We start from the raw sequence: 27,828 nt of genomic DNA, 5'->3' as shown, positions 1-27,828 counted from the left end.
TATATATATTTTATTTTATTGCTTCTCTTCAACGTGACTTTACCGAAAAAACTAAGAATATGAATTGCTGCAGTCACGAAAGCATTAAATCAAAATTTAAATTTAGTTGTTTTCATTTTTGTTTTATTTTCTTAAACTAAATTTAGTTGTTTTCATCTTTGTGAAATTTTATTTATTTATTTTTAAGCTACGTGACTTTACCGAAAGAACCAAAGAGTATGGATCCTTGCAGTCACAAAAGCTTCAAATCTAGAATTGTGGAACCAGCGATCATGCTGCTGGTTGGACGTACGTACCGAGCAGACCCACATTGGTTCTTTCGGTAAAGTCACGTAGAAAGAAAATAAATTAAATACTAGAATACGATGTTTCGATTGCAACACAAGCAACCGTCATCAGGTACAACTAAATTCGAGAGACAAAACTCAGACACGGAGACACACAGACAATCGAAACGTCGTATTCTATTATTTAATCTATTTTCTTTCTACGTGACTTTACCGAAAGAACCAAAGATTAATTCCTGCAGTCACGAACGCTTCAAATCAAGTTTAAATTAAGTCGTTAATAAAACCGTTGGTTTTTTTCAAACCCTTTTTTAAAGGAGTTTATTCTCTCGCAAATCGCCGCGGTCCCTCAGCCCCCACGGCCCCCCGCGGCTCCCCCCTCCACCCCCACACCCCAGCCCACCCCCCACCCCTGGCGGTGTCGTCACCGCCATTACCGCCGATCGTCATTTCCGCCGGTTAACCCGGAAGTGGAAACGGCGTGGAACACAAAGTGCTGTTTCATCGCTCTCACTTGCGCGCGTTTCGCTCGCTCGCACCAGACAGGAGAAGGAGAGACAGACCCGCACGCCCGCCCGCCCGCCAGCCACCGAGAGAAGCCAGTGAACGTGTATACAGTTGAGGGACGCAAGGCGGTGGAGGCTCAACCAGCAGGAGAGGGGTGAGGAGCAGCGCACGTGTCTGCCCGTCGTGTCCACGTCTCTCTCTCTCTCTCACTCCCCCCCGTGTCCTCTCGCTCTCCCCGTGTCGCGCGATGTCGTCTTCCTCGGGCGCGCTCTTCCCGAGCGCCGTCGCCTCGAGTCGCGGCGCCGCCTCCAAGTACCTGGTGGAGTTCCGCGCGGGCAAGATGAGCTTGCGTGGCGGCACGGTGACTCCCGACTCGCGCAAGGGTCTCGTGTTCGTTCACCAGAGCGAGGACGCGCTGCTGCACCTCTGCTGGCGAGACCGCACCACGGGCCAGCTGGAGGAGGCGAGGCCGCATTCCTCTCACACGGCACAGACGCGCACCTATGGACGCACGCACGTCGACACAGCACAAATAGCCAGTCACAGACACGGCACCGTAGCGACACGGAGGGCACAGCTCCATAGCCAGACAAGACATATGTAGACACAGCGCCATAGCCAGACACACATAGACACAGCACCGTAGCCACACAGAGATACGGCTCCATTGCCACACAAAGACACCAACTCCATAGCCACACACAGACACTTGTAGACACAGCACCATATCCACAAACAGACACCTCTTGACACGTAGACACAGCACCATAGCCAGTCACACCTATAGACACGTAGGTACAGCACCGTAGACACGCACATACACTGCTCCATAGCCACAGACACACCTATAGACACAAAACCATAGCCACACACATAGACACACCTATAGACACACGTAGACACAGCATCGTAGCCACACTCGTAGACACACCACCATAGCCACACAACATCATAGACACGCGGCCATGAAAAGCACCAGAGCTTCACATAACTTAGTTTGCCTTTAGGGGCGGTATTTGCTACTTAATAATTATGATGTACAGTACATTCTTTTGGAAACTCGAGCTATTTAGTTACAGGAAATTCACAGTGTATGTGGCTTAATAATTGTTACATTATAGTAATAGGTTTTTACCTTTTTAGCTGGCACAAAAACTGACACCTTTATTCAAGGCATCATGTTTGCAATAACCACAACACAAGCAGTCAAAAATCCAAACAAAAAGAAACAACTCTGATAATGATATGCACTGTCCTTGAATTTGATTGGTCCACACCCAAGACGGCTTTTCTTAGAGCCTAGTCTCCACTGATGTTGGACCAGATGACACCATAAGGCGTACAACTCAAAAACAGCGCACTATCAGAGTATTGAGAGCTCGGGGTAAGCCTTTACATTATGAGACCTCCTTTGCCAGTAACAAGATATAGTAATAGGTTTTTACCCTTTTAGCTGGCAAAGGAGGTCTCATAATGTAAAGGCTTACCCCGAGCTCTCGATGCTCTGATAGTGCGCAGTTTTTGAGTTGTACGCCTTATGGTGTCATCTGGTCCAACACCAGTGGAGACTAGGCTGTAAGAAAAGCCGTCTCGGGTGTGGACCAATCAAATTCAAGGACAGTGCATATTATTATCAGAGTTGTTTATTTTTGTTTGGATTTTTGACTGCTCGTGTTGTGGTTATTGCAAACATGATCCCTTGTATAAAGGTGTCAGTTTTTGTGCCAGCTAAAAGGGTAAAAACCTATTACTATATCTTGTTACTGGCAAAGGAGGTCTCATAATGTAATTGTTACATTGTTATCGCAGTTACATTCACTACACATCGCTTAAAAGAGACTCCTCTACGACAATATTAACTTAATGCAGTTGGTATTCACTCTGTCATGCTTACAAGCTCACGACCTCCTTCATACCAGGCGCGGTAATTAACCTATCGCCACCCTGGGGTCCATTCGGGGTGGGAGGCGCGATGACCGCTGCTATGTGTAGTCCCAATTGAGTAATTTACAGGGCAATTTTCTAATTTGGCAGATATTGGACCATGACACTCACAAAATGGCTCGCTCGTTTCGAGCGTCGTCGGGAGATCTTTAACGTAAATTGCCAGCAAAGCAGACGGCGCGTAACATTTCATGGTTAATACGCACACAGCAGTAATTCCCAGGGCGGCCTATTCGTTTGAATATGAGGACAATCTGCAATGGGCGTTGCGACCACACGCCAGCTCCGGGCCACGTGACCACCCGGCCTCCCTCGGCCGCAGACCGTTGGGCCTTTTGCTTTTTTTTTTGCTTATGGATCTAAGAAGCCCACGTCTCACATTAGCCGTGTCCACGCAGGATCTGATCATCTTCCCGGACGACTGCGAGTTCAAGCGCGTGCCGCAGTGCACCACGGGGCGCGTGTTTGTGCTCAAGTTCAAAGCCGGGTCCCGGCGACTCTTCTTCTGGATGCAGGTGAGAGACTCGCTCACGCCCTCGCCGCCACCTCGCCGCCACCATCACGGCACGCGGCAGCAGTCGCTCACATGCCACTGTCGCTCGCCACCACGCACCCGCCCGCCATCGACACCACGCACCGCTCGTCCTCGCCATCCCTCGCAACTCACCATCACCTCGCCACCATGTGCCCTCGCCACGCCTCGCAACTCACCGTCGTTCATCCTCAAGACACCCCTCGCATCTCGCCCTCACCTCACCACTACTCTCTCCATCACCACCACACCCTCACCACCCCTCACAAGTCACCCCACCCTCGCTACCATTCATAACCCTCACCTTCTGCACAACTCGCCAAAAATCGCCCTCATCACAACTCATCACTACTCACCACTCCTCGACCACATCACCTCACTGCCTGTGACCTCCGTGGTCTGTGATCTCCCCCCGTGCCCTGATCACCCCCCACATGCCCTGATCTCCCCCCACGCGCCCTCATCTCCCCCCGTGTGCTCTTGTCGCAGGAGCCCAAGACGGACAAGGATGATGAGCTGTGCAAGAAGGTGAACGACCTGCTCAACAACCCTCCCGTTCCGGGCTCGGTTGGGAGCGGATCCTCCTCGCACGGCCTCTCCAGCGACCTGGCGGCCCTGGGCGGTACGGCCGGGGCAGGGGTTGCTCACCGCATCGCGGGGAAGGCGGCAGGGAGGGCAGGGGGGAGGGGTCACCCTGTCCATAAATCACCATGCCACATGGCAGTGGCACTGGGAAAACCACCACAATGCACACTAAAGTTACTCCGTATAGGCTCAACAGACTGTTGGGGCAAGTGCTGTTAGCGAGCAGCACCTATGAAGGCCGGCACAGCACACGAGGGGGTGGGTGGCTACCACCATGCCCGATCACTTTTTTCTCCCGAGTGGCAATGTTTACACACCGCACCAGGCACTCATTTGAGGTAGAGTCGAGCTAGGGGAGGCCCAGGACCGGTTCAGATAATCGTCACTGGTGTTGGCCATGACCGGGAATTGAACTCGGGTCGCCGGGCTTGCAACGTGGCGCCGCCAACTACTGCGCCTCCATTCCCCACAGGGCACACCACACCACACGGGGGGGGGGGGGGGGGGGGGGAGTCTAACACTCATACTGCACCCCGCACCAGGGGATCGCCCACTCACACCGGGCCCGGCTAGGAAGCCTGCTTGCCTGCCGAGCCTATATCGATTCGCTCTTCCCCCGAGATGCGTTTATTTAGCGAATGCTTTTACACAGAGTACGAGATACACCCAAAAAAAATAATTAAATTGTTACTTTGTACGTCATTGCTATATGTGAGTGGACATCGGCCTACGTATCCACAGAGCCATGTGAACAGCCTCCTCCAGCACGTGCAGGGCGACTGCTCCGCCCGGCACACCCTATGATGCACGTCACAATTGGTGACGCAATTGATTTTTGTCAGTTCGAACTGCAAACCTCTGCAATAGGTGACAAACGCGCTACCGCTGGGCCACGTCACCGCCCCTACGAATGCGAAGAGCTGTGCGTGGTTGCTGCCTCCGTGTCGTTGCACGTGGTGGGACAGTGTTCCCAGGGCTCCTCCACAATGCTTCTCAGATTCCTCCACACGACGACTCCTCTCCTCCACACTACTCCTCTCCCCCACACTGCTTCTCCTCTCCTCCACAGTGCTCCTTCTCTCCTCCACACTGCTTCTCCTCTCCTCCACACTGCTTCTCCTCTCCTCCACAGTGCTCCTTCTCTCCTCCACAGTGCTCCCCCTCTCCTCCACACTCCTTCTCTTCTCCTCCACACTACTCCTCTCCTCCACACTGCTCCTTCTCTCCTCCACACTCCTTCTCTTCTCCTCCACACTCCTTCTCTTCTCCTCCACACTCCTTCTCTTCTCCTCCACACTACTCCTCTCCTCCACAGTGCTCCTTCTCTCCTCCACAGTGCTCCTCTCCTCCACACTCCTTCTCTTCTCCTCCACACTCCTCTTCTCCTCCACACTACTCCTCTCCCCCACACTGCTTCTCCTCTCCTCCACAGTGCTCCTTTCCTCCACACTGCTCCTCCTTTCCTCCACACTGCTTCTCCTCTCCCCCACACTGCTTCTCCTCTCCTCCACAGTGCTCCTTCTCTCCTCCACACTGCTTCTCCTCTCCTCCACAGTGCTCCTTCTCTCCTCCACAGTGCTCCTTCTCTCCTCCACACTGCTCCTTCTCTCCTCCACAGTGCTCCTTCTCTCCTCCACAGTGCTCCTCCTCTCCTCCACAGTGCTCCTTATTTCCTCCACAGTGCTCCTTCTCTCCTCCACAGTGCTCCTTCTCTCCTCCACAGTGCTCCTTCTCTCCTCCACAGTGCTCCTTCTCTCCTCCACACTGCTTCTCCTCTCCTCCACACTGCTCCTCTCCTCCACAGTGCTCCTCCTCTCCTCCACACTGCTCCTTCTCTCCTCCACAGTGCTCCTTCTCTCCTCCACAGTGCTCCTTCTCTCCTCCACAGTGCTCCTTCTCTCCACAGTGCTCCTTCTCTCCTCCACACTGCTTCTCCTCTCCTCCACACCGCTGCACCTCTACTCCGCACTCCTCCTCCAATCCTCCACACTACTCTTCCTTGCAAGGCGCCGCTGTGTGCGCACATTGTGCAGTTGTGCCCGCTTCTTGGCAGGTGAAGGAGGCCTGCAGAGCCTCCTGGGCAACATGGACCAGCAGCAGCTGATGCAGCTCATGGGCGCCAGCGGTCTTGGCGGGCTCGGTGAGACCTTCGACCTCCTGCTCACTCGCTCTCCCCTCTCACTGCCCCCCCCCCTCGCTCCTCCCTCTCACCCTCCCTCTCACTCCCTTCTCCCCCCTCGTGTGGGTTTTCTCCGGGCTCCCCAGTGTACTCTCTCATGCGTCCTCTATAAGTGCGCCACAGTGGCGAGATGTTAACTACCTCACATGGTATGCAGGAGGTCATGGGTTCAATCCTGACCCTGATGCCTGCTGTATACAGTGAAACCTTGGATTGCGAGTAACTTGGTCTGCGAGTGTTTTGCAAGACGAGCAAAATTTATAAATAAATAATAATTTGATAAACGAGCGATGTCTTGCAATACGAGCAGTACGTACAGTACAGGCTTTGTCTGCCGAGCGTCACGTGATCACAACTGAGCCAATGGTTCTTCTCTCTCTCTCGCTGCGGGATTGTGGGTAATTATCTCCCATGCTCAGTCTCAGTCGGCGTGCCTCACTCGTATAGTCAACATCCGTGCGAGCGTATACTGTTTACTACAGTACTATAGTGTTGTGACCACGTGTGTGTGCGTAAAGCATTTTTTTTATTTTGTGTCCAAGTGTAGTGACTGTTCTTTAGTAACTGTACTGCAAGTGAAAGTCGTCCGACACAATAACCCTTCTCCTCCTCTCCTCTCTCATCTCCCTCACACCAGCCACGATTAAATGTAATTAATCAATTTGACTACTTCATATTAAATTAAAATAATAAAAATGTAAAAAGGTATTTTGTATTAATAATTTTTATATGAATACAGTATTTTTGGGTTGTGGAACGAATCATCTGAGTTTCCATTATTTCTTATGGGGAAATCCGCTTTGATATACGAGTGCTTTGGATTACGAGCACGTTTCCGGAAGGAATTACGCTCGCAATCCAAGGTTTCACTGTATTTTGAGTTTGCATATCTCTCACCGTGGTTGCATGGATTTTTCTCCAGGTCCTCCGGTTTTACCCTCCACATTTAGAATCAACATCACGAGTTCAGAGTATTTGGCCGCTATAAATGTCCACATGATAAGCCACTTCGTTGAACTATCATTTGTGGCCAAGTCGCTTCTGAAAAAGAGCTTCATAGCTCAGTGGGTCTTACATTGTAAAATGAAGATGAATTGATTGATGTAGCTTACCAAGGGACTGGCAGAGCACGCGAATGTGGAGCTCTCCAGAGCCTCGGAGTTCTCGGCCAAGGGATGCCTGTAACTCCGGCCTTACGAGCGGGTGACCAATAGTGACCGCCTAGGCTAAGCTGTTGGGCAAGTTTCAAAAGGAGCATTTGACTAGAGGTTTAGTGGGCTAGAGGAGTTGATGGCTAGATGAGTGGATCGCAGGAGGAGTAAATGACAGTGGCGTTTTACAGCTGGGTGCTGATCACTCACAAATACTTTGTTCAAGCTTTCGGCTGCGTAAATATCATCAGGCAGCACGGAAGACTGGGGGCATGTTCACCTTCAGTGGGGCTCATCGGTTGAGCCATGCCCAGCTGGAGATGTCAGAGAGAGAGAGAGAGCCTGGAGTGAAAGGGCAAGGAGTGTGGCGTAACCCACTGAGCGAGCGTGTGCGTTTTGTTTGTCGTCATCAGGAGGACTCGGGGCCCTGGCCGGGCTGCTGGGATCTGGTCACTCGTCGGGGTGAGTTCCTTCCCTCGCACCTTCCCTCCCCCCTTCATCTCCACAGCAAGTGCAGGAACTCCCCCGTTTAATGCGTGTTCGCACGTAACATTTTTTGCAACGCTGTCCTCGTGGGGACGTACTGATATTCTGAGAGGCGTGGGTGTTGGCAGCGTTGTTCGGTGATGCTGGAAGCTGGCACTGTAGTACTGGTACTGTAGTGCTGATGCGCGCGCTGTGATACATTGCATGCCTGCCTCTTCCTCAGTTACCACACCAGTTCGGGATCGAACCCAGGACCTCCTGCATACCAGGCGAGATAGTTAATATCTCGGCGCCATTGCGTGATCGCGCTTGTCCGCTTCGCAGCTCACGGGGCCAGGTGGGTTCCCTGGCACGCTCAGTCTCCTCGGCCCGCGCTGCCGCCGCCTCAGCCTCCTCCGCCTCAGCCTCCTCCTCCTCCGCCGCCACCACCACCACCACCACGACCACTGCCGTGCTGGCCGCCGAGACCCCCCCGTCGGTCACGCCGGTCCCACCAGTTACGCCGGTCCCCACCGCCGCCACCGCCACACCGGTCCCCGCCACCGCCCCCACAATGCTGCCCGCCGTGCCAACCGCGGTGCCCACACAACCCATCCAGCTGTCGGACCTGCAGAGCATCCTCACCAGCATGAACGTGCCCACGTCACCGGGGGCCACGGCCACGCAGCCCGGTGAGTGTGGCTCGTAACGGCCGTGTCCGGGTCACTCAGCCGGCACGTCCTGAGGACCTGGGCATCGAGCCCCCTAGTAGAGCCGGGTGTCTTGAGGCAGGCTTACAATTACCGCATCAGAACCTCAGCCCTCAGCAACTCTTTGAGGGGACCTGGGTTTGAGCCCTGTTTTCGTGGTGGCTACGGTGTCCAATGGTGATGAAATGTTTCAGAGTGCTTGACCGGCGCTGCTGTGCATCTGGGGGTTTTTTCGACCTGAGAGTAGTGGCCACGGTGAACACGCGAGCTTTACGGCACAGGTTTCCCTCCAGGTTTTCTAGTTTCCACTACATAGCTAACAACAACAATAAAACACATACAATGTAACTGGCATTGTCCAAAACATTCCAATGCAGGACTCTTTGAATAAGGGCCTTAGTACCGGGAATGGCCTTCCTGGGTAGGTAAGTGATTATCACTGTTGAAACTAAATGATGAAACTATTTTTATTTAACCAGGTAAGGCCCACTCAGCTGTATAGCTGTTTTTCTCAGAAGCGACCTGGATTCACATGATAACTCAACAAAGTTGGCTTATCACGTGGAAATGCATAGCAGCCAAAATACTCTAGATGCATGTTTCTAAATGTGGAGGGAAAAACCAGACGACTCAGGACCAAAATCCAAGTATGCAACAGGCATCGTCATGGCTGGAATCGAACCCACGACCTCCTGTATACCATGCGAGGTAGTTAACATCTCACCAGTCGCCCTCAAAGAACGCTCCTCCGCCACTGACGTGTATTGCGTCTCTCGTTACCAAGTCACAAGGGGAATGGTTCGCTCTCCGAGTTGACGTTGAGCCGCCGTTTCCGCGCAGCGATCGCGCGGCCTGGCCAACGAGCGACGCTGCGCACATCAGCGGCGGTTGGAGCGGCGCTCTTGAGGGTAACTGCTCGGTTGTTGCTCTGCGGGCGGTTAAAATCCGACGCTGTTTAGCGTAACCTGTAACCTCTTCAACTGAGAAAACCAAGAGACGGCTCTCGGGCCCGGTTCTTAGCTCGACTGGACCTGCAATCCAGAGGTCGCCGGTTCAATTCTGGGGGGGGGGGCTAACCGGTGTTCTCGCTCGTGACTGTCATTCCACTGGATTCGTTCCCCGGTTCCTGACTTTTGGACCCCCCCCCCCCCCCCCGATTCCCCCCTGGGGCTTCAGCCCTGGACCTGGCTGCGGTGCTCACGCCCGACATCATGGCACCCATCCTGGCCAACCCCGAGGTGCAACAGCGGCTGCTGCCGTTCCTGCCGGTGGGCGAGGCCCTGCCCCTGTCGCCCGACGAGATCCAGAGCACGATGAGCTCCCCGCAGTTTCAGCAGGTGAGGGGCAGCCGCAGTACCCAGCCGCCCGAAACCACCCCTCCACCCGCCCTACCCTGCCGTGTGTGAGGAGTGCGTGTGTAAGCTTGTGTGCCCATTTGCATGAGCGTAACCGTGGCTCCCGTGCCCAGCTGAGTAAGTGTATCCGTGGCTCTCATGTCCCCTCTATGCCCAGCTGTGTAAGTGTAACCGTGGCTCCCTCGCCGCTCTTTGTGCCCAGCAGGCCATGAGCATGTTCACTGCCGCGCTGGGGTCGGGGCAGCTGGGCCCGCTCATGTCCCAGTTCGGGCTCCCGGATGAGGCCGTCCAAGCGGCCGGCCATGGAGGTGATTACACTGCTCATCACCAGCATCACCATCATCACCATCATTATCTCCAGCACCAGTACCACCATTATCGCCACGACCAGCAAAATACCATCTCTAGCACCAGCACCACCATCATCTCTTGCGCCATCACCAGCACCACCATCATCATCTCCAGCACCACCAGCATCATCACCACCAACACCACCAACACCAGTACCACCACCATCATCAGCAGCACTGCCGTGTTGTGTGAAGTATTTGTGTTGTGCAGTATGAGTGTATCGGTGTAGGAGTGTTTACGTTTTGTATAGGAGTAGTGTGTGTAGTGCGGAGTTTGTGTATCACTGCAACGTTATACGCTTACACAGGAGGTACGAAGGCGCTACGAGACACGACGCTCGCTCGCGTAATGGCATTTGCTTTTCGGGTGCCCCCGAGAAGGAGAGGCGCTCCGAGTTGGGCGGTGCCACCACCGTGATGGGTGGCATTGGAGCGCCGCCTTCTTCCATTACTTCTGCGGGCTGCGCGTTCGTGAGTGCTGTTTGTATTTATCCTCCTGCCCTCCCGTGTTCCACCTCTCAACCTCCAACCCTGCCCCTCCCCCCCCCAACACCCTCGCCCACCTTCCGTCCCCCGTAGACGTTGAAGGATTTGCCCGCGCCATGCAGGGCCGGCCCGGCGGCGCCGACACCGGCACCACGGAGGGAGCGCCGAGCGGCGACGTGGAGCCGTCCGGAGACAAGAAGGACGAGGAGGAGGACATGAGTTTAGATTAACGGGGCCGCAGCGGGCCCGGTGTGTGGCCCCGGGCCGCATCCGAGTGACGCTCCGTGCCGGGTCTCTCTCTGCCGCCATTCCCGTGCTCCCGTGTTGTCACTCGGCTGCCGCCCGTTCTGATTCGAAACGAACGCTCTCCCATTTTTATTGGGTCGATTCTCCACACCTCTGTTTTTGTTGTTGTTGTTGCCGCTGCGTCTTCGCCGCATGTCCGGGTAAAGTGGGGCAGCACGGGGCGGCCGTGAGTGTGACCTTGACCGATCGACCTTAATGATAACAACGTTCCGCCTTGGCTCCAGAACCTGATGCCCTGTCTGGCTTGAGTCTTCACAGAGGACCACAAGGATCGCACTGGCTCTGTGGCGATGCGGTGATGCCATCGCTCACGATTGTTCCGTACCCCCCCCCTCTCACGGTCTTTTCCTCTACAACCATTTTTTTTTTACAAGTTGGGAAAACAATAAAGGTAGACGTGAGTGCAAGCTCCTTGGTAAACATTGGCGGCCGTGCGATGAACATACTCTTGGCGTCATCCATCAGGGGCAGCCTCCCAGCAAAGTTGGCCTGGTTCAAGCCCAGCACTGGGATGGCATATCGATTTGGCATTGACGCAACCCAAGTGAAAGAGCTTTGTGATTACTCGTCTGTAATTTTTTTGCAACGGAGACCCACCAAACGGTAGTCGAGGTCGCAGCAATTGTTGGATGCGTGTGTCCAGTTGCAGGTGTTTATCTCAGCTTGGGAGCGGGGGCCACCTGTGATTCCGGCGCACCACAGCCGGCTTGCATAGCGAGCAAGAACGGTGCCGTTGTGAACGCTTGCTTCACGTTGCATGGCTGCTCACTGTTCCGGCTGCACCACTCCATACTCACCGTACCATGCACCGTACTCGCCGCACACCCCACCTTACACCACTCACCGCGCCGTGCACCACACTGGCCACATACCTCACCATGCACACCACACACACACCGCACCGTACGCCACTCCATGCACAACACTCGCCACACTGAACTGTGCCCCAATCCACACACCTCGCAGTGCACCACACTGCACACCACACCGTGCACTACGCTCGCTGCACACAACCCACCATGCACCATCGTAACAGGACATGTGTGCTGGTTGTCGGGACATCTTGACAACGATTTCCCGGCTATGGACATGGAGACACAAAATCTTTGCCCTCTTTCGTGCTTAACGACTGTTACCGTGTTCACCCTGCAGCGGGGCATGGTGCCAAAATCTGGACTGTGACCTGGCAATAGAACGCTTGCATAAAAGATAAAAAGGACGTGAGTTATTTTGTCATTGCAATCAAATAAACGTTTGATACCAAATTGCTCCAACGCTTAAACAAACAAAATATACACAATGTAACTGGTGTTTGCCGAACATCTCGATGCGGGGAAAATTACCTGCAGATCACTCGATTGGGATCGAACGCAGCAGTAGCATTATCATCATAGTCCCTCCTGTTAAAATCACAACCACGCACACAGGACCCTCCCGAAAAAGCTTGCATTTCAAAGCACATCTTGGAGCTGTGTGGGTGGCTCATGGGGGAAGCGATGCCCATGCTTCAATCAACCGAGCCCACAATTCTGAACAACTGGGTTCGTATCGAGGATTCGGCTTCCTCCCTTGATAAAACCAGGTTCTCAAGTACAGCCCCCCCGTGGCTGCACCGAAACCAAATCGCAGAAATGGTTTGGTTGATTTTGCGCCCCTTAAACGCAAAAAGCGACTCGCGTCACACCTCGGCGCATTCGAAAGGGGCACTCCCCAGCAGCAGCTGCCCCTGTGTGCATTCGGGCATTACCCTGCCAGCAGGGAGCTATGTGTTTGTAATCCCAATTGAGTAATCGGTAATAATACTAAACGTCTTTTCATTTGGACCGATTCCACGCCTGAAGGATGTACAGGCGGCATGCTCGCTTCCACCCTCCCTGAAGGCGTGCTGTTTGGCGGTCGTGTTGAGAAACCCTTATTGGAGAGGAGACGTATATCGACGTGGTTCTGTGCGACTTCATCGCTTGACCGGACGACGCGAGACCTTGCAGTCGGAGTCTCAAAGGGGATGGGGGGTACGAATCGTAGGAACGCAGTGACACTGAAGAAAACAACCAAGCGCTGGCTTGGCCTTATCGAGACCCCTGGCACAAGGGTAATTGAGCGATGACGATTTGTCATACGGAACCACAAACGCACAAGTTGGGGGGGTTGGGGAGGGGGGATGTCACCATCCCATCAAGAAACTAACAACACTGGAGACCGACCAGATTAAAATGTCATTGGGACTCATTGGTGCAGTACAACGTTCGCTGCTGCCATGTGTGTGTCCAGTATGCGGAGAGGACATTGGGAGGGGCCACATTTTCTCAACGCTTTGGGTTGGTTGGCCGAAACGGCAAAATGGCCACGTTCAGTTCTTTTGAGCTGGTGGTCTGGATAAGGCTGAGACGTTTTAATACAACGATGCTGCACACGCGCATGTGTGTTCAATTTGTGTTTTTTTTCTCGAGCCCGCATTAATTTGTCTTGTGATGACTTCTCATCATTTACAGGTTTCAACGATAAAAAATATATATACTTGTACTGAAGAAGCGCCTTGCTGCTGACAGTCCCAACTCCACGGAGACTACGATCGGGCACGGGCGCCGTTTTGGGAACCATAGCAAAATCCCACCACCGGCTGTGTTTCTGTCTTTCGACATTTGCGTCTCAATTACTCTTATTAAAGATTTCGGTAGACTTGTGCTTAACGTTTCACATTCAAGTGTTCTTCCCTCGCATTTTTTTTGAGTTATAATTCTGAATAAAAGTAACACAATGTCATTGCGTGTTTTCTATCCTCTACTTAAGGCAATTTGATTGGTCCCAGGGGTCGGCAACCTGCGGCTCTGGAGAATGGCTCTTGTTATTTTGGTTTTCTGACCTTTGACCATGAAAGTCCAGTTCACCATGGGAGTCCAGTTCACCATGGAAATACAGTTCAACATGGAAGTCCAGTTTACCATAGAAGTCCAGTTTATCATAGTCCAGTTCACCATGGAAATCCAGTTCACCATGGAAATCCAGTTTACCATAGAAGTCCAGTTCACCATGGGAGAACAGTTTACCATAGAAGTCCAGTTTATTATCTGCAGGGGTTCGGCAATCTGTGGCTCCTTAAGGACCGGAGTCTTGTATTCACATGCATAGTGCGGCTCATGAAATATTTACGGTTTTTTGACCGAATTTAATCTGAGGTTTATATCCCACCCCCCAAGTAAAGCCCATTGAGCTAAGTATATATATTTGAAGGGGACCACTCGCCCAGTACACAACATCAAAGCATTCCACCTCCGATGAGCACGGTTGGCCGAGTACGATGCGAAAAAAGTTCAACATACTGGTCAAAACATCCCAATGCTGGAAAAAAATCACCTTTCTAATTATTAATTTGAGGTTACAACGGTATCCGCAGCATTGCCCCAGCACCCCGTAACTGCGAACACATGGCAAGACCCTCCTAAAAACGAGTCACGAGACTGAGTGAGGCTTTTCATGCGTTAACAAGCTTGGGCATAATTCAGAAAATAAGTGTTGACGATAGGCAGGGATTAACTGCTGGGATGTGATGATCCATGGCCACCTCTTTCAGAGCAGAGAGGACGGGGTGATTGAACAGGAATTGAATGTTGCGTTTATTTTCTACATACCTGTCAACCTATACGGTTTACCCCGTAGTCTTGTACAGGGAAATTTGAGTTTTCATGTTATAACGGCGTACAGCCGTTTCAATACGGGCAAGAAAAAATGTCTATTTGTGTTGTTTCTCCCTCGTGTTGGGACTTTGTAGGATGAACGAGATTTAAAAGGGCACGGGGTGCCCAATACGGTCTGAATTGGTCTGTAATAAGGTAGGGCACTGATAAGGGGTTGACAGGTATGTAATCATTATAGTAGTGTAACGTATAATAGTGCAGTGTATAGTGTAGTGTATAGTGTCAACCCATACGGTTTACCCGTATTCTTGAACAGGGAAATTGAGTTTTCGGGTCTATACGGCGTACAGACGCTTCAATTAGGGCAAATAAGTAATATTTAAAAAAAACTCGCTTTATTGAAATGTACCGTACTAGTAATGGCAGAACGCCACAACTCCAGGAAGTGGCCCCGAAGCTCGCCATAACGTAAAGGGCCGTGACCAATAACAGCCAACGTGAGTTGAGCGTGGACAATTAGACTCAAGCCGAAACATAACATATAACAAAAATGTTTAAAAATAATTTGTTTTTATTTTAATGATAGAATATAGTATTGTCATCAGTATGACAAGTATACCAAGTTTGCAATCGATACCACATTGGGAAGTGGGTTAAAATTGAGTTACAAGATTTGTAGGGCGAACGTTGAGATTTATAAGGGCACGGGATGATCAATAAGGTCCGTGTTGGTCTGTGAAAAGGTTGGCTGGGGTCGCGTCTTATACTTGGGTATAATACGGCAATTGACTCACGTGGTCACAGCATGTGGGGGGGGGAGGGGCCTCAATCCACTCGCTCGACTCTCGGCTGCTCACGCCGCTCTCGGCCTCTTCCTGCCCCCCCCCACCTCACTGGGGTGTGCGGAGCGCGAGGCAAATCGACCAATCACGTCGCGCGCTCGACTCGCTCGGCATCGATTGCTTCGCTCTGGCGACGCCGCCATTTTGCTGGGCCCCGCGGTGATGGTGACGACTCGGCCGCTCCAGAGCGGGTGACGAATCCAGCACTCGCCCCACCACTCACCCCACCACTCACTCGCCCCACCACTCATCCACCACTGACTCGCCCCACCACTCACCCCACCACTCACCCACTCATCCACCACTCACTCGCCCCACCACTCACCCACTCATCCACCACTCACTCGCCCCACCACTCACCCCACCACTCACCCACTCATCCACCACTCACTCGCCCCACCACTCACCCCACCACTCACCCACTCACTCGCCCCACCACTCACTCCACCACTCACCCACTTATCCACCACTCACTCGCCCCACCACTCACCCCACCACTCACTCGCCCCACCACTCACCCCACCACTCGCCCACTCATCCACCACTCACTCGCCCCACCACTCACCCACTCATCCACCACTCACTCGCCCCACCACTCACCCACTTATCCACCACTCACTCGCCCCACCACTCACCCACTCATCCACCACTCACTCGCCCCACCACTCACCCACTTATCCACCACTCACTCGCCCCACCACTCACCCACTTATCCACCACTCACTCGCCCCACCACTCACCCCACCACTCACTCGCCCCACCACTCACCCACTTATCCACCACTCACTCGCCCCACTACTCACCCACTCATCCACCACTCATCCACTACTCACCTGCCACTCATCCACCACTCACTCAGCCACTACTCACTCGCCCCACTACTCACCCACTTATCCACCACTCACTCGCCCACTGCTCACAACTCATCCACCACTCATCCACTACTCACCTGCCACTCATCCACCACTCACTCATCCACTACTCACCACTCATCCACCACTGACTCATCCACTACTCACCCACGACTCACTCAGCCACTACTCACCCACGACTCACTCAGCCACTACTCACTCGCCCACTATCACCACTCATCCACTACTCACCACACACTCGTCCATCCCTCACCCACTACTCACCACAAACTCATCCACCACTCACCAGCCACTCGCCCACTACTCACCGCTCACGCATCCATCACTCACTCGCCCACTACTCACCAACTACTCACCCACTACTCACCACTCACTCATCCACCACTCACCACTTACGAGCTCACCACAGATGCACCACACATGCTAAACACCACAGACACCACTCATCACATACTGTTCATCAACTCCTGACCCAGCACACCATCTCGCCAACACTTCAGCACTAACCGACTCATCTAACTCCACACCACCAACTATATCTATAAACTCACTAAACTTCATCGCCGTCTCATCTCTTAATAAATCCTCACTAGCATCGCACTCACCACCCATGCCGTCACATTGCTTATTCGTGCTTTTTGTTTTTTTGTTTGTTGTGGTTGCACCAGATTCAAGAGCCCAATGGCTCACAGGGCTATACCAAAATAAATACACTGAAAACTGAAACTGAAAAAAACCTTACGGATGTCCCTCGCACACTCATCCTCACCAACGCGATCACCACCAATTCCTCCTCACTGCAGCATAGCCACCACAATTTTCCTCACCACCCACCTGCCCATGCCTCCACCAGAGTCTCGCCTAGAACGCCGCAGTGGTGAGGTGTTAACTACCTCGCCTGGTGTACAGGAGGACGTGGGTTCGATCCTGACCCTGACACCTCCGAGTTTCCCTCTACATTTAAAATCAACACGCGTTCAGGGTCATGGGACCTCCTTTGCCAGTACCAAAATATGAGAATCGGTTTTCCCCTTTTATCTGGCAACAAAGCAGGTGTTAAGATGTTAAAACACCAAACTGAAACCTTTTATGAGGAATCATGTCTGCGTTAACCACAATACTTGTGGTCAGAATGCAAACAAAAAACATGCTCTGATAAATTTTGATTTAAAGCTTTCGTGACTGCAGGGATTCATATTATTGGTTGTTTCGGTAAAGTCACGTAGAAGGGAAACAATAAAAATGATCATTTATATTTGTATTTTATTGTTTCCCTTCTACGTGACTTTACCGAAAGAACCAAGAATTTACTCTGATAATATATGCATTGTCTTTGAAACTGATTGGTCCACACCGGAGACGGCACAAGGTGTCCTCTGGTCTAACACCGTTTTGAGACTAGGCTCAAAAGAAAGCTGTCCACACGATAAGTCATTTGAGCTATCATTTGTGGCCAGGTCGCTTCTGTAATAGACCTAGATAGCACTTTGGGCCTTACCTGGTAAAATAAAAAATACCGGAGCATTAAAAAGGATGCTATGGGTGTGAACCTGAACCCATCACCACCAACACCCCACCATCAAACTCGTCACCTTATATATCAAACTGCCTCGTCACCAACGTCTTCACTCATTTCACGGCTTCGCCGCAACACCTTCGCATCCACCTCACAACATCTTCGTACTCTTTCGCCACTACCACTGCCACCACCGCCTACTCTTCCTCGGCGGCACCCATCCAATTTCTATACTCTTTGGTTCTATTGGGTAAAGTCACGTAGGTAAAAAATAAAATAACCTACGTGACTTTACCCAATAGAACCAAAGAGTATGGATCCTTGCAGTCACGAAAGCTTTAAATCTGGAATCATCCAATTTCTATTTGTGTTTCTCCTTTGTAATGGGACTTTGTAGGATGAACGTTGAGATGTTATAAGGGCACGGGGTTAATTAAGGAAGGTGCTGCCCTGGAATTCGATTGATCGCGCCACTTCCGGCGGATGGTTTTTCACGAGAGGGGGAAACTCTTTAAGCGAAGGGAGGGTATTGGGCCTCACTCGTCCACGTTTTCGCTGGCGATTTGTAAATTCTGCGGATTTGCTCTCCAACACACCGGGTGTGCTGAAGTAACTAATTGGCGCATTTTTTTGTTTTACGTGACAGAACCTGACGAATTGACTGTCTGGGTGGTGACGGGTTTAACGATACATTTATATTCATGCGATCTAACTCAAAAACAACTTTAACCATTAACTTATCCCCAATTTCTAACCCTAAAATTGTCTTCTAACGCTTTCCCCTATCCCCTAATTCTAACCCTGTCCCTATCCCCGAACTTTGTCCTCTAACCCTATCCCCTTATGTTTTTTTTCCCCTAACGCTGTCCCAATCCACTAACCCGTGTCCCCAAATATGGTCCCTATCCCTTAACACTGTCCTCTATCCCCCACTCTTTCCTCTCATCCTGCCATCAACCCCGTCTCCTAATCCACCCCTTTAGTGTTAACTTCCTCGCAAAGAGTTGGTTTTCTCTAGTTATCTCACACATTTATAAATACACTCAATGGAGTTGGCCAAACATGCACATATAGGACCACAGAGCTTGGGCTCTGTGGTCCTATATTCCAGCTCGTCCGTGGTTTTCCGTGCCTTCGTGTAAAAACTGTGCACCGTGAGACATTTCCGTATTCGGAGAAGCTTTTATTTGCATGAGGGACGCAACATGAAATGCAATGATTTTTTTTTCCATCGCAGCACACACCTGTTGTCCTGTGCTTCAAAGGTGAGCTTTGGCAGCATAGCAAATAGGTGACAGCATTGCTGTACATATTGTTTTATTATTAACATCTCATATGGAAGGAGTTTTTCCTCCCAAGTGCAAAACTCATAATGGAGTTGCTCGAACATTCCAATGCAGGACCCTCTGGAAAATGAGTCCTGAGACTCGCTAAGGCTTTGTTAAGTAATGTGCAGTATTTTATTTGTATTTTATTATACTTCAGCCAGGAATGCCTCACTGAGGCTGAAGACTCAGGAGGGTTCTGCCAAGTCTTTTTGCAGTAGGAGGTGATATTGCTGCTCCGTATGATATCCCAATTGAGTAATGTGCAGGTAATCTTTCAGAATTGGGATGTTTGACCAACACCATTTACAATGTACAGTTGTTTTAGCTGTGAGAGGAAAGCGGAGAACCCAGACGAAATCCATGCAGAACAGGGGGGAGAGAATGCACAAACTCCATACAGAAAGGCACTCGAGTTGGGGATTTAACCTATGAGCTCCTTGCTGCGAGGCGCAAGCATTGCCACTGTGCCGCACTGACGCATTAATTGCTGTTTTCTGATGCAGGTGACGGCTGTGACCCGGAGCTGTGTTGAGTGATGGCGGATCAGGGTGAGCTGCTCACCACACATCAGAATCTTTATTTTTATTGGAGGAATCCGATGAGCTATAAAGCAGTTGTTCACAGATGTCCAGTAAGGGGCAGGTCAGAACGTTTCAACAATAAACGATACAAAAAACACAATCGGAGTGCAACGTATAGGAGAGGTAAACAAATAATTTAAAAAGATATACAAACTATTTTTTTTTTATCTTACCAGGTAAAGCCCACTGAGCTATTAGTTTCATTTTCAAAAGAAACCTAGCTCAACAAAGTGGCTTGTCATGTGGAAATGTATAGCAGCAAAATAATTTAAATAATATAGACGCATGTTTCTAAATGTGGAGGGAAAAAAACGAAGGACCCGGAGAAAAAATCCACGCGACCACGGGGAGAGAGACACGCATACTCCAAATATAGAGGCATCAGGGTCAGGATAGCTCCTGGGTGAGCGGTGGCGCTCTTGGATGAGCGACGGGGATCCTGGGTGAGCAGCGGAGATCAAACCACATTGCTACTGGGTGAGCGTTGGCGCTCTTGGGTGAGCGGTGGGGCTACTGGGTGAGCGGTGGGGCTACTGGGTGAGCGGTGGGGCTACTGGGTGAGCGGTGGGGCTACTGGGTGAGCGGCAGAGATCTGACCACGTTGTTACTGCTGCCGCCGCCGCGGCGAAGCCGTAAGTAAGCCTCGTGCTGCTGCTGCTGCTGTGTGCGTCGCAGGTGAGAGGAAGCGCAAGCACAGCTGGGGGGAGAGCAGGGAGCGGAGGGAAAGCAGGGACAGCCGGGAGAGCCGGGGAAGCCGGGAGAGCAGGGAGAGCGCCAGCACCTCCAGGAGAGAGCGCGATGAGCGAGGTGAGCATTCACGAGGGTTGCAAATGGGTTAAACAACACACAAAGGTGTTTTTTGTTGTTGTGATGGCCACTCAAAACGTCTGCCAGTTTTGTCGTTTAGACCAACAACTCGAAAAGAGTTTGGGGGTCTCAACGACAACGTGCCTCAACACGAAAAAGAACGTTCGGTTCTTTAGAGCTGGTGGTCTGGATAAGGCTGAGAGATTTTTGTGCATGCAATGCTGCCACCTTTGTGTGTTGTTCCATTTGTTTCGAGCCTGCATGAATGTTTCTGCTGTGATGAGTTTTCGCATCATTTATTGTATTTGAATAACCGATTGTAAAAAACATGACCAAAATCCACGCATGTGGAAATGTCCAGCAGTGAACATGGTGTATCTATCTTTTTTAAATTGAAAAATTAGATGCTGCTGTGGTCGAATGCCCAGCCCATTGCACCTGCAATCGAGAGGTCGTTGGTTCCATTCTATCTCCTGGGGCAACAGTTAAAAGCTTGAGAGGTTCCCAAGTATCAACATTCCTCTGGAATCGATTTCTGGTCCTGGATTCTCAGTACCGGTGATCTATTTTGAAAACGATTACAGCTTTATAGGTTGTCATTTAACAACCCCACAATGTTCTTTTGGTCGTTGACCCTCGCGTGAGAGTGTGCCGCGTGTGGTTGTGTTACCGGGGAGTGTTGATGGTGGTAAGGTGGATGAGATCTCTTCCGCTGTGACTGATTTTCCAGTACTGGGGACCGTGCTTGTGTTTCAGAGAAGGAAAAGCGCAAGCGAAAGAGGAGTCGGAGCAGGAGCCGTTCCTCGTCCGTGTCGTCCTCATCATCGTCTGCGTCCTCCTCCTCCTCCGCCTCCTCCGCCTCATCCTCATCCGCATCCTCATCGTCCTCCTCCTCGTGCTCGCAAAGCAGCTCTTCCAGTGCTGGTGAGGGCACCGCCACACAGAAACTCGCTTGCGGACTCCCACACACTCTCACAGATAGATAACAACAAAAAAGACAAAGATCTCCATATAGCGTTAACAGACTATTGGAGCAAGTGCTGTTAGCGAGCACATATGAAGGCCGGCACGGCACACGAGGGGGTGGGTGGCCAACACCATGCCCGGCCGCCTTTGTCTCCCCGGTAGCGATGTTTACACATCGCACCAGGTACTCATTTGAGGCTGAGTCGACCTAGGGGAGGCCCAGGACGGTTCAGATAATCGTCACTGGTGGTGGCCGTGAGCAGGAATTGAACTCGGGTCACCGGGTTTGTAGTGCAGTGCGCTAACAGCTGCACTAATATTCCTCACAGATAGATACACACATACACACTCACACACACGTAGAAATGCTCACCCTGATGCACACAGCAGACCACATGCTTACACGTTCCCACGCGAATACCACGCCCGGCAGTCTTTGTGTTTGGGCACAGGTAGAGGACTTGTGAACCCGTTCAGATAGCAGACCCATATTTGGGGCTGTGACGTGGTCCAGCAGTAGCGCTTTGCTGCTTTGTTTCAGAGGTTCGCCGTTGGAATCTGGCAGGCCACCCTGGTTATTACTGCAGAGTGTATTAGTCACATGCGTGCCGTCCGTTTCGCAGTCGACTATAAAGGTTTCCATACTCCGTTCAAAACAAGTAGGCTATTGTGTGCTGCCCGTGTCGCGGTCCATGATTTTCTCCTTTCAAAATATTACACTGCAAAGTACTCGGTTGCAATAAGATATACCAGAACATCACCCGCGATTCTGAAACTCCCGCTGCCTTGCACGAAACGTAGCGCCTTTGTGTGCTGCAAGAATAGTGCGATTAACAAATATGCCAAGTCATCATCATCTTGCCCACACCAAGGGCAACAGCCCTGGAAAGTGATGCCAACTGCCTTTGCCCGACGACAAAACCTGCGCACACTAATGCCCCTCGTTTGGGTGATAGGGTGGTGGCAGCGTCGTGGTTAACACTTGTGCCTGACTCGGTGGTGGGGGGGGGGGGGCGGCTTTATGCATGGGTTTTCTCCGGGGTTGCCCGGTTACCTCCCGGAAAAACAAAAACCAAACACCATGAGAGAACTTGGCAGGACCCTCCTGAAAGAGATTCTTGAGAGTCACTCAGGTTTCCCTTTGCAAACAAGCGGGACAATGAGAATCGCGGTGATGAAAGTTGCACTGTTAAGTGACGTTGACTGCTGAACGCGCGCACTCGTTGGCTGAGGGAACGCCAAATGCAATTTCCCCGTGGCTGACCTAACACTGTGGTCGATTTTTAACAATGCAGAATCCGACAAGAAAAAAAGAAAGAAAATAAAGAAAGATAAAAACAGCAAAAAGGTAATGACCCGGTCTCTGAGCAGATATTTTATTACCACTTGATGATCTTTTTTCATCCAGCAATGAAAAATTATAGGAGTTGTTAAGTAAGTAAGGACTTGTCCCTTGCTTTGTATTCGACGCATGTGTGGCGATGGTGCAGCCATCGATCGAGGGTCGAATTCGAACCACGTTGTGTGATCGGCATCGCGCTCGCTGAAGGTATGCCTTCAGGGAAGTCGTGTACTGTATGCGCATCTGCCCACAATTCTGAGTCACTTATAACTGCTTTGCCGTTACTTATTTCCAATTATGGACTCAGACTATTGTCCTATCATCTCATAGATTCCCTGACACGCAATAATATGCTACACAGTGGCAGTGTGGGTCGCAAAATGCCGATTTATTACTAATAAACCCCATTGATCCGATCGAAATTAGGGATTTCGATCGGATCATTGGGGGGGGCACGTGCCACCCCACCCCCCCACTGGCTCGGCCAGTGGGTGTATACAATTTTGGGTGCCACGGTGGCGAGATGTTAACTATCTCGCCTGGTTTTTAGGAAGTCGTGGGTTCGATCCTGACCCTAACGCCTGTATGTTTGGAGTTTGCGTGTCTCCCAGTGCTCACGTGGATTGTCTCTGGGTCCTCCAGTTTTTGTCCCTCATTTAGAATCAGCGTCACGCATTTAGAGTATTTGGCTACTATATATTTCCACGTGATAAGCCACTTCGTTGAGCTATCATTTGTGATAGCCAGGTCGCTTCTGAAAAAGAGCTATATAACTTAGTAGGCCTAACCTGGTAAAATAAAATAGTTTATTTTTATCTCAACACAGCAGCTATTCCATATGAAGGAATTCCAATATATTTGCATATAATGTAAACCAGCCGGGCGTGACTCTGCGAAAGAGCGAGCGACTTGCAACCGGAAGATTGCGAGTTCAATTCCTGGTAGCGGGAGGTGGGGGTTGACTCGCCCCATCATCCCTCCCTCTGTGGTCGATAAAATATCCATCAGTTGCTGGGGAAGGTAACCGTGGTTGTCCTATGGAGAGACTTGTGCCCCTTGCCATATGATTGTGGAATTTCCACCACTTGTGCAGGTGAGCAGGGAAATCACTTTTATCCGTGACCTCATAATTTGCACATTAATTGTAGATGTGCTAAAAATTAGTTTTGCGTTTTTACGCACGTAGGGAATGTATCGTGAGAATAGAGAGTTTTATTAATAGACAAATTGCTGGATCTCTGCACGTGGATTAATACGAATGTTGTCATAATTCAACCTCATGTAGACTTGAGACATTTCAGGATGGTCATGCATTTGAGTGTTTGGCCAATTGCTGTTTGAGCACTTGGCTCGTGTCGGGCAGAGTGGTGGTGGTGGCGCAGTGGTAACTCTTGAGCCTCACAGCAAGAAGAGGTCCTGAGTTCGATACCCAACTCTGGCACATTTCTGTGTCTGGAGTTTGTACTTTCCCCTGTTCTGCATGGGTTTCCTCCGGGGTTCTCCGGTTTCCTCCCAATGTAACTGGTATTGACCAAAACATGCCCATGCAGAACAATTATCTATCGGACCCCTCTTTACCGGAAATATTACAAGAGGTGTTAAGGTGTTCAAACACCTGACTGGGTGTCAAATAGACATCTAGCCACACACGCTTGTGGTTAATGCAGACTTGATAACAGTGGTTGTGAATTGCATGTGACCATTAAATTTAGACCACTGCCCACGGAAGCTACTGCCCGCGAACGACTGAAACAGGCCAGCTGGGGGCTGGTGACAGGGCCCCAGTTAATAAGGAGCATTGTGTGTGTGTGTGTGAGAGATGCGCGCTGTGCTATGAACCAGCCAACTACCAGTGACAGTTATCCGAACTGATCCTGGGTCTACCACCAGGTGGACTCCGCCATAAATGATTACCTGGTATGATGTGTAAACATCAACATTGGGGAGACAAAGCCAATCGGGCATGGTGTTGGCCCCCTTATCGCTAACGGCCGTGCCGGCCTTCATTGGTGCTGCTCGCTGAGATTTGGCCCAACCGTCCGTTGAGGCCGAATGGGGGGGGATTCATTGTCTTTGATGGGTGCAGAAAGATAAGAAGGACAAGAAGAAGAAGAAAAAGAAGAAGAGTAAGAAGCCACACAAGAGCAAGGCCGAGGGCGATGGCGAGGGCCCCGTCCAGCTGTCCAAGGTCTGCCTGAGCCACGGAAGAAAGGGGGGGGAGGGGGGGCCCGGCCGCTTGTGGACCCTTTGACACCGCAGAGACCTCACTTCTGATTGGACAGGATTTGACACAGTGATAACAACTTGTGCGTCACAGCAAGAAGGAGCCTTGGGTTTGATCCCCGACCCGGGCTGCTTTCTGTGTGTGGAGTTTGTACGATGTCTTTCTCTCCCTGTTCTGCAGCTCCCGATTAGCACGGTTGGTTACGTCCGGTGTGAAAGATGTTCAACACAGATACATGGGTTTCCAACGGGTTCTACGGTTTCCTCCCCATGGTTAAAAACACACAAACGATGTAACGGGTATTGGCCAAACATGAAAATTTACGTGCACATTCTCCATAGGGATCACACACATCAACTGTCATCGCGCCCTTTTGCAAAAAAAAATTGGCAGGACCCTCCTGAAAAAGGGGTCATGTGACTCAGTCACCTTGTGCCGCAGAGGGACAGCTACCACTGGGGGGTGCCCACGTCTAGAACACCAAATCTCACATTGCCATCAACTCGCAGACTAATGCCCACTTGCGGGCCAGGTGCCGAGTCACCTTGTGCTACGCAGATATAGCTGCCACTGGCGATATGACCCTTCAAATGTGTTGAGATGAGATGTGATAAAGTTTATTTATTGCATGTACAGTGCTTTGAGATGGCCCAACTTATCAATCATAAATCATGATGATCATAAAGAGCCCTAAAAGGCTTATGTGGGTAATGATTCAAAACAACTACCATTTGTAAGTTACTTGTTTGATGGAAGTTCTTCTCTCTGTGCAGTTCTTGAAGCGTAAGAATAAGAAGTACAGCATGGTCACGGGGAGGAAGATCAAGATGAAGGTGAAGAAGTCAAAAGCTGACAAAGAGGTATTATTCCACCATCATCATTAGACCTTTGCCAGGAGGAAAAAGGGGAAAAACCCTATTATTATACTTTGGTACTGGCAAAGGAGGTCTAATGATGTAGATGCTTACCCCGAGCCCTCATTACTTTGATAGTGCATTGTCTTTGAGCTGTACGCCTTTTGGCGTCCTCTGGTCTAGCACCAATTGAGACGAGGCTCAAAAGAAAGCCGTCTCTGGTGTGGACCAATCAGTTTCAAGGGCAATGCATATATTAGCACTGTGTTTTTTGTTTGCATTTTGACCACAAGTATTGTGGTTAATGCACAAATGATTCCTTATATAAAGGTTTCAGTTTTGTTGCCAGAAAAAAAAGGGGAAACCCCTATTATTAGGTATTATTCCAGTTTAACACGTAGGCTTTTGCGACCAATATTCATTAAAAAAAATTTTGGGTTGGACCGCGTGAATATAAATATGTCCTTTAACCCACCACCACCCGACACAGCCAATTGGTAAGTTTTGTCACAAAAACAAAAGGTGCCAATTACTCGTTCAGCACACCGGTGTGTTGGAGAGTAAACCCACAACATTTACAATTTAAGTACGATGTTTTGCCGATAATTACAAATAGCCTCATCAGGTAACGGGCATTATTTCGCTTGTTTACCAAAGAAAGCCTCGCCGACTTTCGAGACTCCCTTTCAGGATGGTCCTGCAAGTGTGCAGTTAGGGGGAAGGGGGGGCAATCCATTGCTATATGTGTTCCCAATCAATTAATTTTCAGTGCATAGCACAGTTGGCTATGTACAGTGGGAAATAAGTTCAACGTACATATTGGGGGGGTTATATGGGAGAAAACCTGAAAATCTGCAGGAAACCCATGCAGAAAGGTGCCCGATTTAGGAATTGAAACCAGGCCCTTCTTGCTGTGAGGCACAAGCATTTCCGCAGCAGCCCTATTTTAATCCAAATTCTATTGCAGTGGACCCGTTACATGCAGAACGCTTGATTCATCCAATGTAAAACACCCATGTCATGCAATACAGCACCCTAACATCTTTAACTGCAGACCTCATGCTTCACTGTCAGTGGGGCAGAGATAGCTGCACGTGGTGTGAACGAGAGCGCGAACTGCCGCATACGCGCGTGTTCTGTTTTGACATTAATCCGCGTACTGTCTTACGTTCACAGCGAGACAGGAATCGGGCAGAGCTGCTCAAATTCCTGAACCAATCGTTTTGAAGGCGGAAAAGTGTCTCGCTCAAGGAGGTTGGATGAGGTCATCTTACGGTCGGGCGTCGCGTCCCTCGTGTGGAGATGGAGTCACCTCTACGCAGGCGGAGCCGCCGCCCGCAAAGGGTGGAACCACTCGTGGAGAGTCTCGAGTTCTGTTCCTGCCGATCCACGTTCCGTCTGGTGAAAAAGTTAAAATCCCCATGATCGGGGCGCACATCCCTGCCCGTGGGGGGAGAGAGAGAGCTCAGTTCACCCTTCCCATGGTGGTGGCGTTTGTTTGGTTGGGACCGCGGGAAAAAATGTGTATGTATTAAAGTTTTTTTTAAAGCAACCGGTTCCTCCTTGGCATCAGTGCCGCATAAGTCATCTAGCTCGCTCGACGCGGTGTAAAGCGTTATCTCCCCCCCCCCCTAACCGCACACGCACAAGTGCGGACAGTCGCCAGTTGTAAATATTAACTCGTTGTAGTCGAGCGCATCTCATTGATCAAGAAGGCCGCTTCCAGTTGTAGGCGGCAATGGGAATGTGACGATTAAAAGCAAAGAAAAACACTTTGTGTGAAGGTGTCTTCCATTCTACTGCAGACCGTGTGGATGCCCATTCAAACTTAACGCCTTTCTCTTGGTGTTCCCATGTGTCTGTGTGTGCATTTAGCAGGAGCGTAGCGGTTCGTGAACTGTACTAAAAACCTGGCTTCCCGAGTTCGATACCTGATCGCGGCCAACATCAGTGCCGAATATCTGAACCGATCCTAGGCCTCCGCTCGATCGACTCCACCTCAAA

General features: G+C 50.8%; 2 protein-coding genes across 7 annotated transcripts; both read left to right on the top strand.

The window, feature by feature from the left end:
* The first annotated feature begins 731 nt into the window (after positions 1-731).
* On the top strand, positions 732-13,620 carry ADRM1 (ADRM1 26S proteasome ubiquitin receptor). Of its 4 annotated transcripts, none has more exons than XM_032977518.2 (9): positions 732-1,257; positions 3,137-3,253; positions 3,760-3,892; positions 5,909-5,995; positions 7,599-7,647; positions 7,996-8,342; positions 9,537-9,697; positions 9,918-10,023; positions 10,645-13,620. In XM_032977518.2, the coding sequence occupies exons 1-9, from the start codon at positions 1,042-1,044 to the stop codon at positions 10,779-10,781; spliced, it is 1,353 nt and encodes a 450-aa protein (XP_032833409.1). In that variant the 5' UTR covers positions 732-1,041; the 3' UTR covers positions 10,782-13,620. The 4 variants fall into 4 exon arrangements, with proteins under 4 accessions (XP_032833409.1, XP_032833412.1, XP_032833411.1 ...); XM_032977521.2 differs by having other exon boundaries at positions 733-1,257; positions 5,915-5,995; positions 9,921-10,023; XM_032977520.2 differs by having other exon boundaries at positions 733-1,257; positions 5,915-5,995.
* A 1,809-nt stretch (positions 13,621-15,429) lies between these two features.
* Positions 15,430-27,596, top strand: LOC116956147 (uncharacterized). 3 transcript variants are annotated; one of them, XM_032977624.2, is made up of 8 exons: positions 15,430-15,525; positions 19,554-19,598; positions 20,307-20,438; positions 21,195-21,362; positions 22,700-22,752; positions 24,833-24,934; positions 25,744-25,830; positions 27,001-27,596. In XM_032977624.2, exons 2-8 carry the CDS (start codon positions 19,586-19,588, stop codon positions 27,049-27,051), a joined length of 606 nt encoding a protein of 201 aa, XP_032833515.1. In that variant the 5' UTR covers positions 15,430-15,525; positions 19,554-19,585; the 3' UTR covers positions 27,052-27,596. The 3 variants fall into 3 exon arrangements, with proteins under 3 accessions (XP_032833515.1, XP_075909999.1, XP_032833517.1); XM_076053884.1 differs by lacking the exon at positions 24,833-24,934; XM_032977626.2 differs by lacking the exon at positions 20,307-20,438 and having other exon boundaries at positions 15,436-15,525.
* The last annotated feature ends 232 nt before the right edge of the window (positions 27,597-27,828 follow it).

Source organism: Petromyzon marinus, chromosome 63 (genome assembly GCF_048934315.1).
Source record: "Petromyzon marinus isolate PM22_M1 ecotype Great Lakes invasive population chromosome 63, UKy_Petmar_22M1.pri1.0, whole genome shotgun sequence".
NCBI classification, from domain to species: Eukaryota; Metazoa; Chordata; class Hyperoartia; order Petromyzontiformes; family Petromyzontidae; genus Petromyzon; species Petromyzon marinus.
Note: the sequence above shows the minus strand (reverse complement) of the source record. Positions and strands in the feature narration are given on the sequence as shown.

Bases quoted from the DNA above. Each gene is read 5' to 3' on its own strand.
- ADRM1 (XM_032977518.2), top strand. From the start codon at position 1,042: ATGTCGTCTTCCTCGGGCGCGCTCTTCCCGAGCGCCGTCGCCTCGAGT. The intron at 1,258-3,136 runs GCGAGGCCGCAT...GTGTCCACGCAG, and splicing joins CCACGGGCCAGCTGGAGGAG to GATCTGATCATCTTCCCGGA. The intron at 5,996-7,598 runs GTGAGACCTTCG...TGTCGTCATCAG, and splicing joins CAGCGGTCTTGGCGGGCTCG to GAGGACTCGGGGCCCTGGCC.
- LOC116956147 (XM_032977624.2), top strand. The intron at 20,439-21,194 runs GTGAGCATTCAC...CTTGTGTTTCAG, and splicing joins GAGAGAGCGCGATGAGCGAG to AGAAGGAAAAGCGCAAGCGA. The intron at 22,753-24,832 runs GTAATGACCCGG...TGATGGGTGCAG, and splicing joins AAGATAAAAACAGCAAAAAG to AAAGATAAGAAGGACAAGAA.